The 15,200-nt window shown below is 34.2% G+C and overlaps 3 protein-coding genes across 4 annotated transcripts; 2 read left to right on the plus strand and 1 right to left on the minus strand.

Moving 5' to 3' along the window:
* LOC18596120 (phospholipase D alpha 4) lies at positions 1,152-4,249 on the minus strand. Its single transcript, XM_018123185.1, has 4 exons — positions 4,094-4,249; positions 3,251-3,811; positions 1,965-3,168; positions 1,152-1,811 (listed from the first exon to the last, which is right to left on the minus strand). Exons 1-4 carry the CDS (start codon positions 4,178-4,180, stop codon positions 1,366-1,368), a joined length of 2,298 nt encoding a protein of 765 aa, XP_017978674.1. The 5' UTR covers positions 4,181-4,249; the 3' UTR covers positions 1,152-1,365.
* Positions 7,720-8,905, plus strand: LOC18596121 (PRA1 family protein F2). Its single transcript, XM_007024398.2, has one exon. It carries the CDS (start codon positions 7,850-7,852, stop codon positions 8,408-8,410), a length of 561 nt encoding a protein of 186 aa, XP_007024460.2. The 5' UTR covers positions 7,720-7,849; the 3' UTR covers positions 8,411-8,905.
* On the plus strand, positions 11,000-15,091 carry LOC18596122 (protein WHI4). Of its 2 annotated transcripts, none has more exons than XM_007024399.2 (10): positions 11,000-11,426; positions 12,116-12,178; positions 12,270-12,351; positions 12,492-12,566; positions 12,734-12,812; positions 13,002-13,044; positions 13,281-13,390; positions 13,566-13,635; positions 14,480-14,562; positions 14,655-15,091. In XM_007024399.2, the coding sequence occupies exons 1-10, from the start codon at positions 11,241-11,243 to the stop codon at positions 14,683-14,685; spliced, it is 822 nt and encodes a 273-aa protein (XP_007024461.1). In that variant the 5' UTR covers positions 11,000-11,240; the 3' UTR covers positions 14,686-15,091. The 2 variants fall into 2 exon arrangements, with proteins under 2 accessions (XP_007024461.1, XP_007024462.1); XM_007024400.2 differs by having other exon boundaries at positions 13,287-13,390.

A 15,200-nucleotide genomic window follows, 5' to 3' on the forward strand; every position in this document is an offset into this window, starting at 1 on the left:
TGGTAGAGAATGGCATTAATAATTTACTTTGACCTTTCAAAATCAAGTAGGACTTAATGGATTCTTTTAGCTCAATATATAAAATATATAGAAATTTGCGGATGTAATGAAGCTTCATGTTCTTTAACTTTATGTTTCCATGCAAATAACCAATATAACTGTAAAAATAATCATAGAAGAAGATTAATATTTTAATGTAAGTAACTTAAAAGGAAAGTTTTAATTTGGTATATAAATGAAAGGGTAAAATACACTAACACTCTTAAGTTTTAACCATAAATCCAAACGAGTCCATTAATTTTAGAAATGTACAATCCATCTTAAAATAATATCTTTCAATGAACACATAAGTCCAGTCGTTTATTTTTTTTAAATAACTACTTAACATATAAGTCTAGTCATAGTCAATCGTTAATGTTTTCATTAATTTGATAACATGATAATATTGAAAAGATAATTTTATCTTTCATTAATTTTAAAAATTATCAAATTATAATATTTCAAAAAAAAAACTCTACCCTACCTCTCACTGAACTATCATCCCATGGCCGGATCTGGCCAAATCCGACTAAATCGCGCTCCTTTGGATGCGTGCTTCCCAGAGAGAACTAGTCTTGGTACTCCCCTGGCTTAATGGTCGGGGTAAAAAAGCATCGCCGATTGGCCAGAAAGAAAGAAAAATAGTGAAAAAAAAACAAAAGGCATTTTAGACATTTCATTGTAAATATTAAAGACATTTACATGTTTATGACAAAATATTCATTTTGAAAACTAATGGACTTGCATGTAATTATGGTCAAAAATTAAAAGAGTCAATGTATTTTACCTTGAATTATAAAGATGAATGAAACTATTTACGATTAGTTAAGATTTGATGCATTATAAATTTGAGAGGTTACAAGAAAATAAATTTAAAATATCTATATGTATATGTACTAAAAGAAATATCTTAAAGTATATGTAAATAAGTGAAACATTAAATTATTTATGAAATTGATCTCTTTGAGAAAGAATTTTCATCTACTTCTTTGGAGCCTTGTTTAAAATAGATTCGTAGAACAAGTTTTTGTTGAACCAATTTTACTTGGAATGAGAAACAAGATTGATAAATTTTAGTAAAAGTAGGACGAGTAATTAATTAAAGACAAATATTATCGTGATAATAATAAATAATTGTTGTCTTATTTTTTTCCCTTTTGCTTGCGTTTCAATCTTTACAACAAATCAAAGGTTCCGTAACAGGGCCGTGATTTGCATTCTTCCTTTGGGATTTGGAGCCCATAAAAGGACAGGACCGTAATACACGGCTCGTTACAATGACAGTTAGAATGTAAGTCCTGTTGAGCTTAAATAATATTTCCATAACTAAGTAGTGAAAATGGGTGGCAGCATTTTCGATCGTCTTCCCTTCACGGGGGATTTCGTGTCAGGAAAATTCCCACCGCCATCGGCAACATCTTCAGTCAAACCATCCACCGTCACGTTAACGGGGTAAGTGACTAGGTGCACTCCTTCCATGTCCGCAATTTCTTCTTCATTGGCATAAATTTGCCACATTTGGTCGCCCAGTGAACGCACCTTCTGTACACATTCCAGGCTCTGTGGCTCCAGGAATACGTCATCGGCAAGTCCAGTGTGCTCATACCATAGCGACATTCGATAGGCATGGATATCTCTGGGAGTTGTGGAATTATTGCTTTCAGGATTTTCTGGCAGCTGGTAGCATCCTATTGCAATTTCTGTGTCTCGTCGCCCGTCCATGGATCTTTGGTTTACGTTTGCAGATCCTATTAGAATGTACAAATCATCCACTGGAAGTAGCAGCAACAAACACCGTTAATCGTGAATCAAGATTGTCATTACCTTTTCATTTGTAACAATATTTTAAGAAGAATCTAACTCATGAAATGGCTTAAATATTTGACAATTTTATCAAATGGAAAAGTTAATTAATGGGGCATTACCTATCATGACCTTGGAGTGGACATACACCATGAACCTCCTATGCTTTTGGGCATTCCAGTATTGTGTTGAAGGTTGAGGGGAATGAGGAGGAACGAACTCTTCTTTGCTCTGTGTTTCCCTGTTTGCAAGACAGAAGAAGTTAAGGTAGTCTCTCGGGTGCCCTGGCTCGCCGCTTTCCTTTATGGATTCTCCAATCAATTTGTACATTATTGACATTGTTTCTCTAGTCCAGTGCAATATATCCTGAACTGGTTCACTGTCAGGTACTCCTTCAGGCCACATTGGTATCAAAATATACACGGTAAACCTCTCCTTTGCTTTGATTTTGCTTGCCACCTTAAGTGCAATCTCTACGGGAATCAAATTTCTACAGCCAGAGTGCTTATCTTTATCCCATAAATGGCATCCCCCAATGAAATATTGGTTTTCAATGTATATGAACCTCTCCGCCCGCCTTATTGCTTCCACGTAGGCTTCATGGATGCTTTGCTCAACAGTTAAGTTTTTAGACAACTGGCTAACCGAGACATGGTCAATTGATCTAAATACTTGTACCTTCCAATTCCTGTCGTTGGAAATGCTTGAAGCAAAAGGCTGGCGTATGAGATTCGGTATGGAGCTTGTAGGCAATAACAAAGAAGGGTCACATTGCTTCGTCCATCTTTGCTCAAAATTGGCCAGCACATCCCAAGCAGCTTCCCCAGTTATGCAGGCGTGAGCATCGTGCCATGGTTCCCTTGGTCCTCCTTTGTGAAGGCTGGCTCCAGATATATTTGTTTGATAGAAATCAAAACAATGAGCTCCTGTATTAAGTGTGCGAAACAAGGAATGTTGCTCTGTATCATACCGGCCATCGCAAAGATCTACTCCACCGACAAAGCTCATGATTTCCCTATCGTTTACTGAAGAAGTACTATAAGTTCTAGCATCAACAGTTATAGTCTTTTGATGGTGAGCAAAGAGTGTTGGGAACTTATGGTGCAATCTTGGGCATAACTTGCATCTGACTTTGGTGTGTTTGAAGTACGCAAAAGCATCTTCATCGTGTGTTCTCATTACTCCTTTGTTCTTGATAAATGGTAAGGAAGTTTCATCATTCCAAAGCATAACTCTTACTGCAACACCTTCTTCAGCTTTTCGTTTCAACAATTCACCAAGCTTTATTCCTTTTGCATGTGGAATATTAGTTTGAGGATCTCGGACCTGTTTCAAAGAGAAAATAGATTAGAGAGTAAGAGGAAAGGATTAATTTTGATGGATCATTGTGACAATATGTTTCATTTACCAGAACCATCTTCGGATTGAAAGACCAGCCTGCAATGTAAATTAAATGCTTTGCACCCTCAATGGCCTTGTATACATCCTCCCATAATTTTCTTGGACTACCACAGAGAGAAAACGGAGGCTGAAATTCAGAGCTATGATGTGCGTCTTGATAGAGCATGACATGGCAATTGGACCGTTGAGGAAATGTAGCATTTCTAAGACCCTGGAATCCTCCATATTTAAGTACTTCACCCCAGGTTGGTTCAAACTCTGCTGGTTTGAACCACAACATGAACCTTAGCTTGAGTTCTGGGTTCGTTTTACCATTTTCCATTTGGAGAGGAAAGAACCCGCTGATCAAACTAGCTTCATTTAGTATTTGTCCTGCCTGGATACAGAATTTTCCTAAGATTGAGCACTTGGTTTTCATTGTAATGGTGATGGTTGAATCAGGTGGATGAGCACAGAGAATTTGGAAGGTTTGGTTCCAAACACGATCACGCTCAAGGGTTGTCTTTGCTACCTTCTTATTGTCCAGTTTGATGGTCACATAGGTTGGCTTTCCATTTGCAAGTACACACTACAAAACGTATAGTCAGAATTGGGAAGAAGGAAGAAAGAAAACATGTCAGGATAGCTTTACAAAAGCCTTCAGGTATATAATTAGAAGTTGCTAGCCTAAGATTTGATCTCGAAATTTCAAGTCTCTCAAGCAAGGGAGATATTAACTCAACCTTAAGGGTGAGAATAACTTCACCAATTGTCAAGTGCTATAGTAATTGCAATGAACCTACTACTAACTTCTCGTAGAAAAATCTATTTACAGAATTTTCCAATACACTGCAATCAAATTGGCACTTACATTCAATGGAAATGGAGGTATGTAAGGTGTTGCATCAAAAATTGTAGCTTCAAGTGTTCCATGGAGGAACTTTTGTTTTCCCTCCATTGCTCAGAACCTTCAAATAGCTATCAAAGAGACAAAGAGACAGGCAGAGAGAAGCTACTTAAATGGTGAGTTTGGTTTTGACATGAAATAAAATTTGTCATATCATCCTCGAGTATTTAAAGGTAGGCGAGGCTGAAGTTGCTATTGAAGAAGCAATGGTAACTTGGGATGCAATTGAATGGGGTTGGCGCCTTGGAAAAACTTGTGGAATTCTCCATTCTTAATCTTAGCTGCAATCACCAAGTCTTTGACAAGTTTTTCACTTGAAGTTGAAGTTTCTTAAACTCAAATCACACTTTTCCCTGCCACAAAAAAACAAAAAAAATTGGAACCTTTAGTAGATAGATTACATCTGTTTGAGGTCACCTAAGAAACTTGAGACCACCACATAGATTAAGGGCTGACCTGACGATATTATCAAATTTGACAATTTATGGTAGGTATTTATCTTGTCCATAAATATGGTGCTCTTAGGTTAATATGTGGGAATTGAAATTATGCTGTTTCTCGCCCTTTTTTGTTTGGAAAGTTCAAGTGCAATTTTTAGACAGCAAATGAATTCATTAATTAGTCAAACTCCTTATTCCATTTTGTCAAATTAATTTGAATGAGAATAGTGAGACCTGCTGAAAAATTGGAGGTAAAATAAATTTATACCTATTAATTCACAGTTATTTGTCTAATTAAATGTATTTTTTTTTTTTTTTTTTTGCATAAGAATGCTATATATTGGGAGCAATTTATAGTGGCCCTCTGCCAACTTTTTAGGAATTATAGGAGAATGACTTTAAAAAGTTAGAGAAAAAGCAACATCATTTTCACACTTTCTCTTCACATGTTATGCAAAGAGGATGGATGTATTACCCACATATTCAAATTGACGACAGATGATTTGATAAATTCAGTTAAGGGTCCGTTTTATAATCGAAAAATAACTTGTTATAACAAAATTTTTTCTGCATAAAATATTTTATTAAAAAATTTAATTTTTGTACTATTTAAATAAATTAAAAAATATATTTTATATCATTTGAATCAATTTATAGAAAATATTTTACACCATGACTCATTTTTAAAAATTTTTCACTAATAAAGAAAAACATATTACAACAAATTTAAAAAAAAATAATTACTCTTTCTCTTTATTTTTTTTTAATAAACGAAAAAAAGGAACTCATCGCCATTTCTTTTAAGTCATCATCTGTAGATCCTCTACCTCTGCAATAAACACTTCCAGACACTGAAGACTAAAAAAAAAAAATTAAGTTATCTAAAGATTAAAAATTAAATTTTTATTTTTTTTTATTTTCAATTTTAGAAGGGGAAGAGAGAGATAGGCTAAATTCCAAGCATGAAGGCAAGAAATTCGACTCCGAAGCGAGTTTTCAAGAGCTCATTCACTCCATCTTCGTCAACCCAATGAGGTCACAATTAGGCAATCAAATGTCAAATTACAAGTTTTTTTTTTAATGAAATTACATGTAAAGGAAATAAAAAAATTCAATGAGATAAATCAACCTACAAATTCATGTATAATTAGACAAATTCAATATAAATTTAGATGAAACTTATATATGATGAGATTTGAACATGAAAGTTTAATTTTTAAATCTAAGACATCGTCTCATTACTCTTACTTACATTAATGGAGATTAAATTACAAGTCTTTGTTTGCGTGTAAATTAAGTATTATGGAAGATTATATACACAAATATTAGAGGTAACTTTCATCATTTATATTTGTAATGAAATTTTGATTTGTATGTATAAATTAGATATTAAAGAAGATTATCTATATACAAAATATTAACGATAACTTTCATCATGTCTTTCTAACAGAACTTTAATTTGTCAAATCGGTCCCACATCCACACTATATTCCCATTGCTCTTACTTAGAATTTTGAAAATTTGTAAATTATATCGATCAAAGTGGACCGACAGAAAACAAAACCTTCGGATGTCTAACGTCTCAATCAAAATTAATCTAATTTAATGTTCGATTGAAACTGAAATTTAAAAAAAAACAATTAATGGTGAAAGGTCTTTCTTCTAAAAATGCATAAATTATATGAAGTACAACGGGTTGTCCTGATTTTATAACTGAATCGCTTCTATAGTTCAGATTTTATGTATAGAAAAACAAAGTCAAGATTAATATAAAAAATTATTTATATGGATAATTAGCAGACAAAAAAAATTTTTTTTTTTTTTAGAAACTCACTGTAGGGATCATGAGCGAAGTTCCTCTGAAGAAATAAATCAGTCTTAAAGGATAACTCTCAGCTATAATAATTAGCTTTCACAATAGCAAAAGTGACCTAAATGATTCCATTCATCCGATATTGATAAGCGGAGCTGGCATCTGAATTACAAAACATATGCTATCAAACATTTGTCACATAAACTGACATTCACAAAAATTTGTCCTAACAACAACGTGTTGATCTGCAAAATCTTCCTTCCGACATGCCAATGGCATTTTCTGTTTAATTTGAATCAATATTCAAAAATCCTCCAGCCAATGTGTCACTCTTCCTCACCCACGTCTCGAAACTCGATTGGTTGGTTGTTCCAAAAACTCGTCTAGAATCCACGTGCGCAGACACTGTGATTCCGGATTTAGCAAAGACAACCGCAAAGGGAGGGAAAAAGCTTGTACAACTTTGCCAGAGCTACCAACATGCCACGTGGACGAAGTGGCCGGCCTCGTTGGTAACTTACCGTCGCTTTACCCGTGCCGTCCCTACAACGTTTTAGTGTGGTCTTATCCGCACAAGACGCCAACTTATCCTTCTTTGAAGGGTAGTTGGATGTGTCGGCTTCTTCATATTGATTGTAATAAAATAAACATATTACTACTAAAAAATATCTAACAAAGTTGTTTAATATCCAAAACTCAGACATGTTACCATGTAGCTCAAGTCCATCATCACGCATAATCTTACAAAATCTAGACCGTAGGACCAATATAGTACACGGATCCGGTGGCCAGTGATTCCATCACACCGAAACAATATGCTCCTAAACAATATTCAGTAGTAATGTTCTTCAGAACTAATGTAAGTAAGAATAGAGAAGTATCTTTTTAAATGATTCAAATATTTTGATAAACTTTCTACCGTCATCCTTTAGAGATAATTAGGAATTTCACTAAGACTATATGATAAAGATGTGCATATAGAAATACATCATTAATGTTTTTCTCCTTTTATATATTATCAATGTTTGATGTTCAAATTAAGAATAAAAAACGTACATTATTAAATGTTCTAACAAACAAATTTGAATTGGCTGGATCCATATCTTTTATGTAGAAATTAAGAATTACTGCAGCCCCATCCTACATCAACAAATATCTATATATAGTAAAATGAATTTGTTAGCAAAAGTAGATATCCAATAAAGGTTGTTAATGCTAACGTGGCATAATTTGATAGGTTAGAAAAAATGCAATAAAAATCAGCAAATATCTAAATAATTATGAACCGTGAGATATGTATGGTAAAGCAATGGACCTCGCAATCACATTAAAAACCCACCCCCCCTTTTTCATCAATACTTTTATTCCTTAACCCCCACCTCCCCTACGTCCCTCTCGTTTCCTTCTCAGTCTCGATCTTCTTCCCCAAAAAAAAAGGTCAAACCTTCAAACTTCCAGCCAAAAAACATGGCATCCTACGGCACAATCCCGACCTCCTCATCGCCAGGACCCGCGACGAACCTCGAATACCTATCTCGAGCCAAGGAACGTATCAAAGAAGGCCTCGGAACTCGACGTCCATGGAAGCTCATGTTCAACATCCGCTCCATCAACTTCCCCGGGAACCTCTCCGAAGCCATTTCCAGAGTGAGAACTAACGTAGCTTACTTCCGCATGAACTACGCCATAATCGTGCTATTCGTACTTTTTCTTAGCCTTTTATGGCACCCCATCTCCCTCATAGTCTTCATAGTTATGATGGCCGCTTGGTTGTTCTTGTACTTCCTGCGCGATGAACCCATAGTTGTTTTCAGCCGTACGATCGACGATCGTGTGGTGCTGATCGTCTTGGGCGTTTTGACCATTGTGTTCTTGCTTTTGACTCATGCCACGCTTAATATTTTGGTGTCTGTTTTGATTGGTGTGGTTATCATTCTGGTCCACGCTACCCTGAGGAGAACTGATGATTTGTATGATGAAGAATCTGCTGCCTTGATGACTGGAACTGGACCTTCATCTTCTTCATAATTGTGGGTTTCTTCTTTTTTTTTTTTTGGTTTATTTTTTGTGGGGTTTAATTTGAGTTATTGGTCTTAGTATGATCTCAATTTTTTTGTTTATTTGTTTGTTTCTAAGTGTTCTTTAATTTAATATTGGGGTTAATTTCTTCTTTAAAAAGTTTTAAATTGCCAAAGATGTTTGGTTTGATCCCTTTAATCATATAATTGAATGGCAGTTTGCAAGTGGTAGTTCTGAATGGTAGGTAGAGGAATTTGTTGCTCAGATCATCTGATCTTTTTTCTGACGATTTTCTTTCCTTTTTCTTTGGTATTTGAGAATTTTGTTACTTCCAGTACTGTGTAATGAGATATGCACCAGCCCAAGCAAGCCATTGTTTTCAGTGAACAGTTGATAATCTTTGGCTAGGTGACTGTATATTAAAACAGTCTGGTATATTGTCCTTGATGGTTGATTTGGATTTTTCCCTGTTTTTGGTTATGGTATGGTCTTTCAGTTTCACTCTTTCTATTTTAAGTGGTTTTCCTTTATTGTTCCATATTGGCTTTGAATGGTTTCTTTTTTGTGGTTCATTTTGAGGAAATGAACTTAGGGAGAGTAATGCACTGGCCACTGGTTACATTTTGTTCAGCAAGTTGTGGGCCTTGTGGCCCTGGTGTATAACTAAACCAAGATTCAAGATTAAATAATTGAAGAAGGAAAAGATAACATAATTCATACAATTCACTAGCTGATGATGATGGGTCCTCATGATTTCTGGACTGCTTCAATGTCATTGACAGTGCTTTATACCGAAAAGTAAAGGCACATGGATATGGTGCAGTAGTCACTAGTCAACACAGAGGGGGGGGGACACACTTCTAATGCAAGATTGAAGGCTTTTGGCATGTGACCTTGGAAGCCATATGTCAGAGCCAAACCTTCATTTGTCAACAAATAGTTTGGGATAATCTTAGCTTTTTCTCCAATGGGTGGAATAATGTCATATTGCTAAGATCCATGATTTGAAAAACCCAATTTACTTTGTTGTTTAACCAATTCTTTTGCATGATCCCACAAATATAAGAAAAAACGAAGTTAGTCTCACAAAGTGGAAACAAGAGAATCCTATGCCTAGCATCAAGCTGGCCAGCATAATGTTTGCAAAATGAGGGGATTTAGTTTAAGATACCATGCAATCGAGTTAAGTCATGGGAGTTTTCTAGAGATAAAAGTAGGTGCTAAAGGTAAATATCTCTCTGCATCCATCTAGAGTAATTACTGGTAACTGGTAAGGGCAATCATGGCCTCCATGTGGATCTCGTGTGAGAGCCATAACTAAGATACCAACTATAAGTACAAAATTAATCGAGCAAGAATTTTATTATAGAACTTTTAAACCCAAAAATAAAGATAAAAGCTAAGTAAAGTATAGACATAAATTATTACCGAAAAATGTAGAGACAAGAAATTAAATATAAGCTCATTATGGTATGAATACCAAATGAAGGAAATTAAACATAAATTAGGAAGAAGTTAATTAAATATGTTCATTTTTCTAGTCGATATTCTTTTTCGTTTTGGATTAGCATCAATATTCAAAGCATAGAAAACAATAAATATAAATCAAAATCCTACAAACTCTTTTAAAATATGCATTCAGTGCCGTTAACCTTTCTATTTAGTTTGACCGAACCCTTAACAGTAGACTTTTATTTGAAACTAATCTGATACTACACGTTTGGTGTAGGGAATGGTATTCCCCCTCTATTCCCAGTTACTATTTGCTCCTCTTATTTGATTGGCAATTTGACAAGAAATAGTAATTCTCCCATTTTACCTATTCCTCAAAATTAGTAAAAAAATTTCAAAATCTTTATTTAGTTCATTGATTAGTACATAATTTCCCTTTCAAAAAAATAAACTTCAAATCTCCTTTTCTCAAATAAAAAAAAAAAAACTACACCCAACTCCCTTGGTATTAACTATTCCATGTTTGATGGAATAGTTTCAAAAATTATTAAAACTAAATTATCTCTCATAAGTTTAGAAATTTACAATCCTACCCATATTAATATTTGTAAATAAAATATAAATATTTAAATGATCAATTACTAATATTTTAAATAAATTACAAATTATTAATATTTAAAAAATAATAAAATAAATATTCATAATAACATTTAAATTATAAATACAATATTAATATTTTAAAATATTGAAGATTAAACTATAAATAAAGTATTAATATTTTAAATAAATTATGAATTATTAATATTTAAAAATAAAATAAAAATAAATAATCATAATAACATTTAAACTATATATAAAATATTCATATTTTAAAATATTAATTATTAAGTATAAATAAAATATTAATATTTAAATGATCAACGATTAATATTTTAAATAAATTATGATTTTTTAATTTTTAAAAATAAAATAAAATAAAAACAAATAATCATAATAACATTTAAATTGTAAATAAAATATTAATATTTAAATTATTAATTAGTCATATTTTAAATAAATTATAAATTATTAATATTTAAAATAAAATAAAATAATAATATATAATAATATATATACCAGGAGACCTTCAAATGCCAATTCGCCGTGAATCTCCGTCAGCTTCCGTTTGTAAACGACCTGAAAAAATTGATATTTTGGTAAATTCCATATAAGAAAAATGTGAGAGGAAAAAAAGGAAATTAAAAATTGAGCTTCCGTCCGCTGTCCTCCTCCTCTCTAAACCCCTCGAACTCTCGTCTCCGCCGCCGCCGGAGATAACGCCACCAAGCTATCTCTAGTCCTAGGTGCCCATCAATCTCTCCTAGGAGGACTCTACAACAACAATCCAATGTCGCGCCCGCCATACGAGTACGATCCCTACTACCTTCAACCTGACCAAGACCGCAACTTGATCAACACGCTCTTCGTTTCGGGGCTCCCGGACGACGTCAAGGCTCGTGAGATACACAACCTCTTTCGGCGACGCGCCGGCTTCGACTCTTGCCAGCTGAAGTACACTGGCCGAGGCAACCAGGTAAATAGGAGTAACATTTATTTTGCAAATTCTTTTACTTTCTGTTTGGTTTCGGAGAAAGTTCATTCATTCTTAACGAGAAATTGCAATGAGGACTGAGAGTTTAATTAATTCTTTTTTTATGGGGACCATTTGACTTTAGAAATAGTTTAACTGAGTCTTATTTGGGTAGAATTTTTGTAAGCAATGTGAAGTTCAAGCCTCCTATTTCTAGCTAATTCTGCAGAAGTACATTTGGATTTAATTAAAATGGTTTGCCAACAACAAATGCATGATCTTTCTTTTTATATGGAGCAGTTATGTTTGAATTTCTGTTACATTTTAACTATTTGCCCATTTTTTTAGCTAATTTTGAGAAAGCCAAAAACACTTCTTTATTATCTAATAATAATACTGGTCAATTTTTATATTTGTATGGTCTGCATTTTGTTTTATGATCATGTCATTGTTCAATATTTCTTCCCAGGTTCTTCGGTAGTAAAAAAAAAACACCACTACAAAACAATGATACAAAGGGGAAAAAGAGTAGAAGTTGCTGCCCTTTTATATACTCGTTGACACTTGCTTATTATTTAATAATCTAAGCAGAAATTTATTGTTTGTGTAAAGTTCATTATGCTCTTGCACATTTTTAAGACTAGTAGTCTTTGGGAAGATAATGTAATGGGGGCTGCATCTTGTGATCACAGGTTGTTGCATTTGCAACTTTTCTCAATCATCAATCTGCAATTGCAGCAATGCATGCATTAAATGTGAGTATTGTCCAGTAATAAAAATACTTGAAGCTTGCGGAGATTTCTATGTCTTTTTATTCTGTTCATTCTTTCAATGACCATGTTTTAGGGTGTAAAGTTTGATCCTCAAGCAGGATCTGTTCTGCATATTGAACTAGCCAGATCAAATTCAAGGAGAAAAAGGAAACCAGGTAAGTAATGTCTTAAGCTGTTCTATTGGTTGAAACTTTAATGCCATTCATCTCCAAAACTTTAATGCCATTCATCTCCAAAACTTTAATGCCATTCATCTCCAAAACTATCATAGGATGCTTAACTTTTCCTTTCTCAGATAGTGGTCCTTATGTTGTTATTGATAAAAGAACCAAGGCATCAGCCAATACCCAAGAAACATCAAGTGATGATGGTAAGCTCATAAAATTCCTCTCAATCTTTCCCCTTTTTAAAATTGTGGTGAAAAAAAAATGTAAAACAAAAAATGTGCATATCTATGATTCTACATGAGGGTGGCTATGCTTCTTCAACATGATCCTTTCATCACCTACTCATGTTAGCATGATTTTCCATATTCAGGAGGCAGTGACACTGAAGAACCATCTGGGACTGACGACGCTAATTCTTCAAACAAGGGTGATTTGAGAACTGTAAAGAGGTTGGAAGCACTCTGGAGATACATTATTGTTTAGTTTAAAGTCTAATATTTTAAGCTTCTCTATATCAGGCATAAAGAGTGAGAAAAACTTTGTATTACACGTAAACAATGAAGGAAGTGCTTTTTTAATTAACCCTGTGGATTTTTTATTGCATTACTAAGTTTACCTTATTGTCTGGTAATGTGCAGTGAGACAATAGTGGATCCAGAAAATGCTGTAGCAGCTGCAAATGTAAGTAAAAACCACTTTATTCTGCTTTCCATCATCATATAAGCATTTGAAGCTCTTTTGTAGAAGGCATATGTGGCTTATTCAAGACAGCATGTGTGTCTCGAATATTTTATCATAGAGGATTAAGTTTGCAAAGAGATTGTGGTCTTTAAGAAAAAATTCAAGAAGCACTTTCTTCTAAGTTACTTCTGTCAAATATTTTTTGAACTTGCACTTAATTTTGATGGTTACTGCAGGAGCAGTTGGAAAGGAATGTTGATGAAGGTGCTCAACCATGCTCTACTTTGTTTATAGCAAATCTAGGTCCAAATTGCACTGAAGATGAACTGAAGCAAGTTCTATCTCGGTAAGTTGCGGTGCTAATCATTACATAGTGATGTCTTTTGGTTGAAATTCTTTTCCTCAGCAGAATAAAGTTCTGGTGTTTGTATTTTTTTCCTCTAAGCCTGTCCTTACCCCTAATGTCTCTTTACTACACAGAGATAAGAAAATCAGCTGACTTCAATTCTTTCTGGTTCCAGGTATCCTGGATTCAATATGCTCAAGATTCGGGCTAAAGGTGGCATGCCAGTTGCTTTTGCTGATTTTGAGGTATCCAAACTTAATGCTGTAACTCATAGGCCTTGATTTTTGTTAAATTTTTTAAATGACCAATGTATCCTGATTCATCACATAATCCGTTCAATCTACACACCTTCATTATAATACTATATAATCATTGACTCTATATATCATTTCACTGTTGAAATTTCTATGAAAAGAGACTCCCATGAAATCATATTTTGTTTAGCAGAAGTAAACTCTATTTTTTCTTTTGTCTGTATATCTCTTAAATCTTTTTCTGTTCAGGGAGGTTTAATCCTCCATATGCCTTAATAGAACTGAGTAAAGATGTCTGTTTTAGAACTTAAATTATGGAGTAAAAATGGAAAATCAGGAGGATTATAAAATATAGAATGCAAAATACACCTAATTCTTTTGCAAAATAATATACTCCAAAATTGGTTGATTATGTAAGAAAAGGGTGTTTATATAAAAAAGAAGAAACCTGAGATAAATGCGCATGCTTGTAAATACACAATTCTGATAAACGATATATTTAGCAAGAAAGGCTACAAAGGTTTCTGTTTGGTTAAAATTCTTGTAGGAAACAATCACACAATGCGGTGACCTCTTGAAATCTATGATGATGCATCATTTATTCTTATGTCACAGCCTTTGCTAAATACATTCTAAGCATCCTGAATTCTTTTACATCCGTCTTTAGAGGTTTGATCAGTTAGCAACTGGTATTCTTTGTTGGGTCCATCAGGACCTAAGGTTGTTATGAAGACAGCACTATGTTGGTTCAATGGTCGTCATGCAAATAACATACTACATTGTCATGTTATATTGAGTGCATGATCTCATTAATCTCTCCCTCTCTGCATCACAGCAAACAGAACAAGCCACAACAGTGATGACGGATCTTCAGAGCAGCCTGTTACCTTCATCAGACAGAGGCGGCATGAACATAGAGTATGTATAACTGGCCTTACAAATTTTAAATATGCTTGTTTAGCATAGTCTCCTCTCATTATATCAAATGATACATTTTACTGGTTTTGTAGATACGCAAGGTCGAAGATGAGGAAGCCCTAGGGAGAAGGGAATGAGCTGGCAATTTTCAAGATGGTCCAGCTGGGCATTATTCCAGTTGTATTGTAAAAAGGCTTTGCCTCGTGTCCCTTTTTAAAGGATGAGTTCAATTTTCCAACATTGTAAAGGTGACGGGACTTCATATTTATGGCTAACTTAATAATATTATTACCTCTTTTGTATTGCTTTTCTCATCTTCTCCTACACCACACTGTTCTCCTAAATCTGTGTCGAGCACCCCAAGCAAAACAAAAAAGGAAAAAAGGGGCAGATTTCAGTGCATTTGTGGAATGGATACAAGGCAATTCACCAGGTAAAAAATTTGTCCAATCTAAATATGAATGACCCGTTTTTGCTAGCATCACATTGGAAAGTGAAACTTATTTGACGTGGGAAGACACCCACAATTCAGCCGTAGTTAAGTTTTGAGCAAAAAATGTTGCATTGGGGACGAAAGCAGGCAGGCAGGCAGGCAGGCAGTTACAGGATTTATGAGCGGCTGTGAAACTTTGGAGGCT

Source organism: Theobroma cacao, chromosome 6 (genome assembly GCF_000208745.1).
Source record: "Theobroma cacao cultivar B97-61/B2 chromosome 6, Criollo_cocoa_genome_V2, whole genome shotgun sequence".
Lineage (NCBI taxonomy): Eukaryota > Viridiplantae > Streptophyta > Magnoliopsida > Malvales > Malvaceae > Theobroma > Theobroma cacao.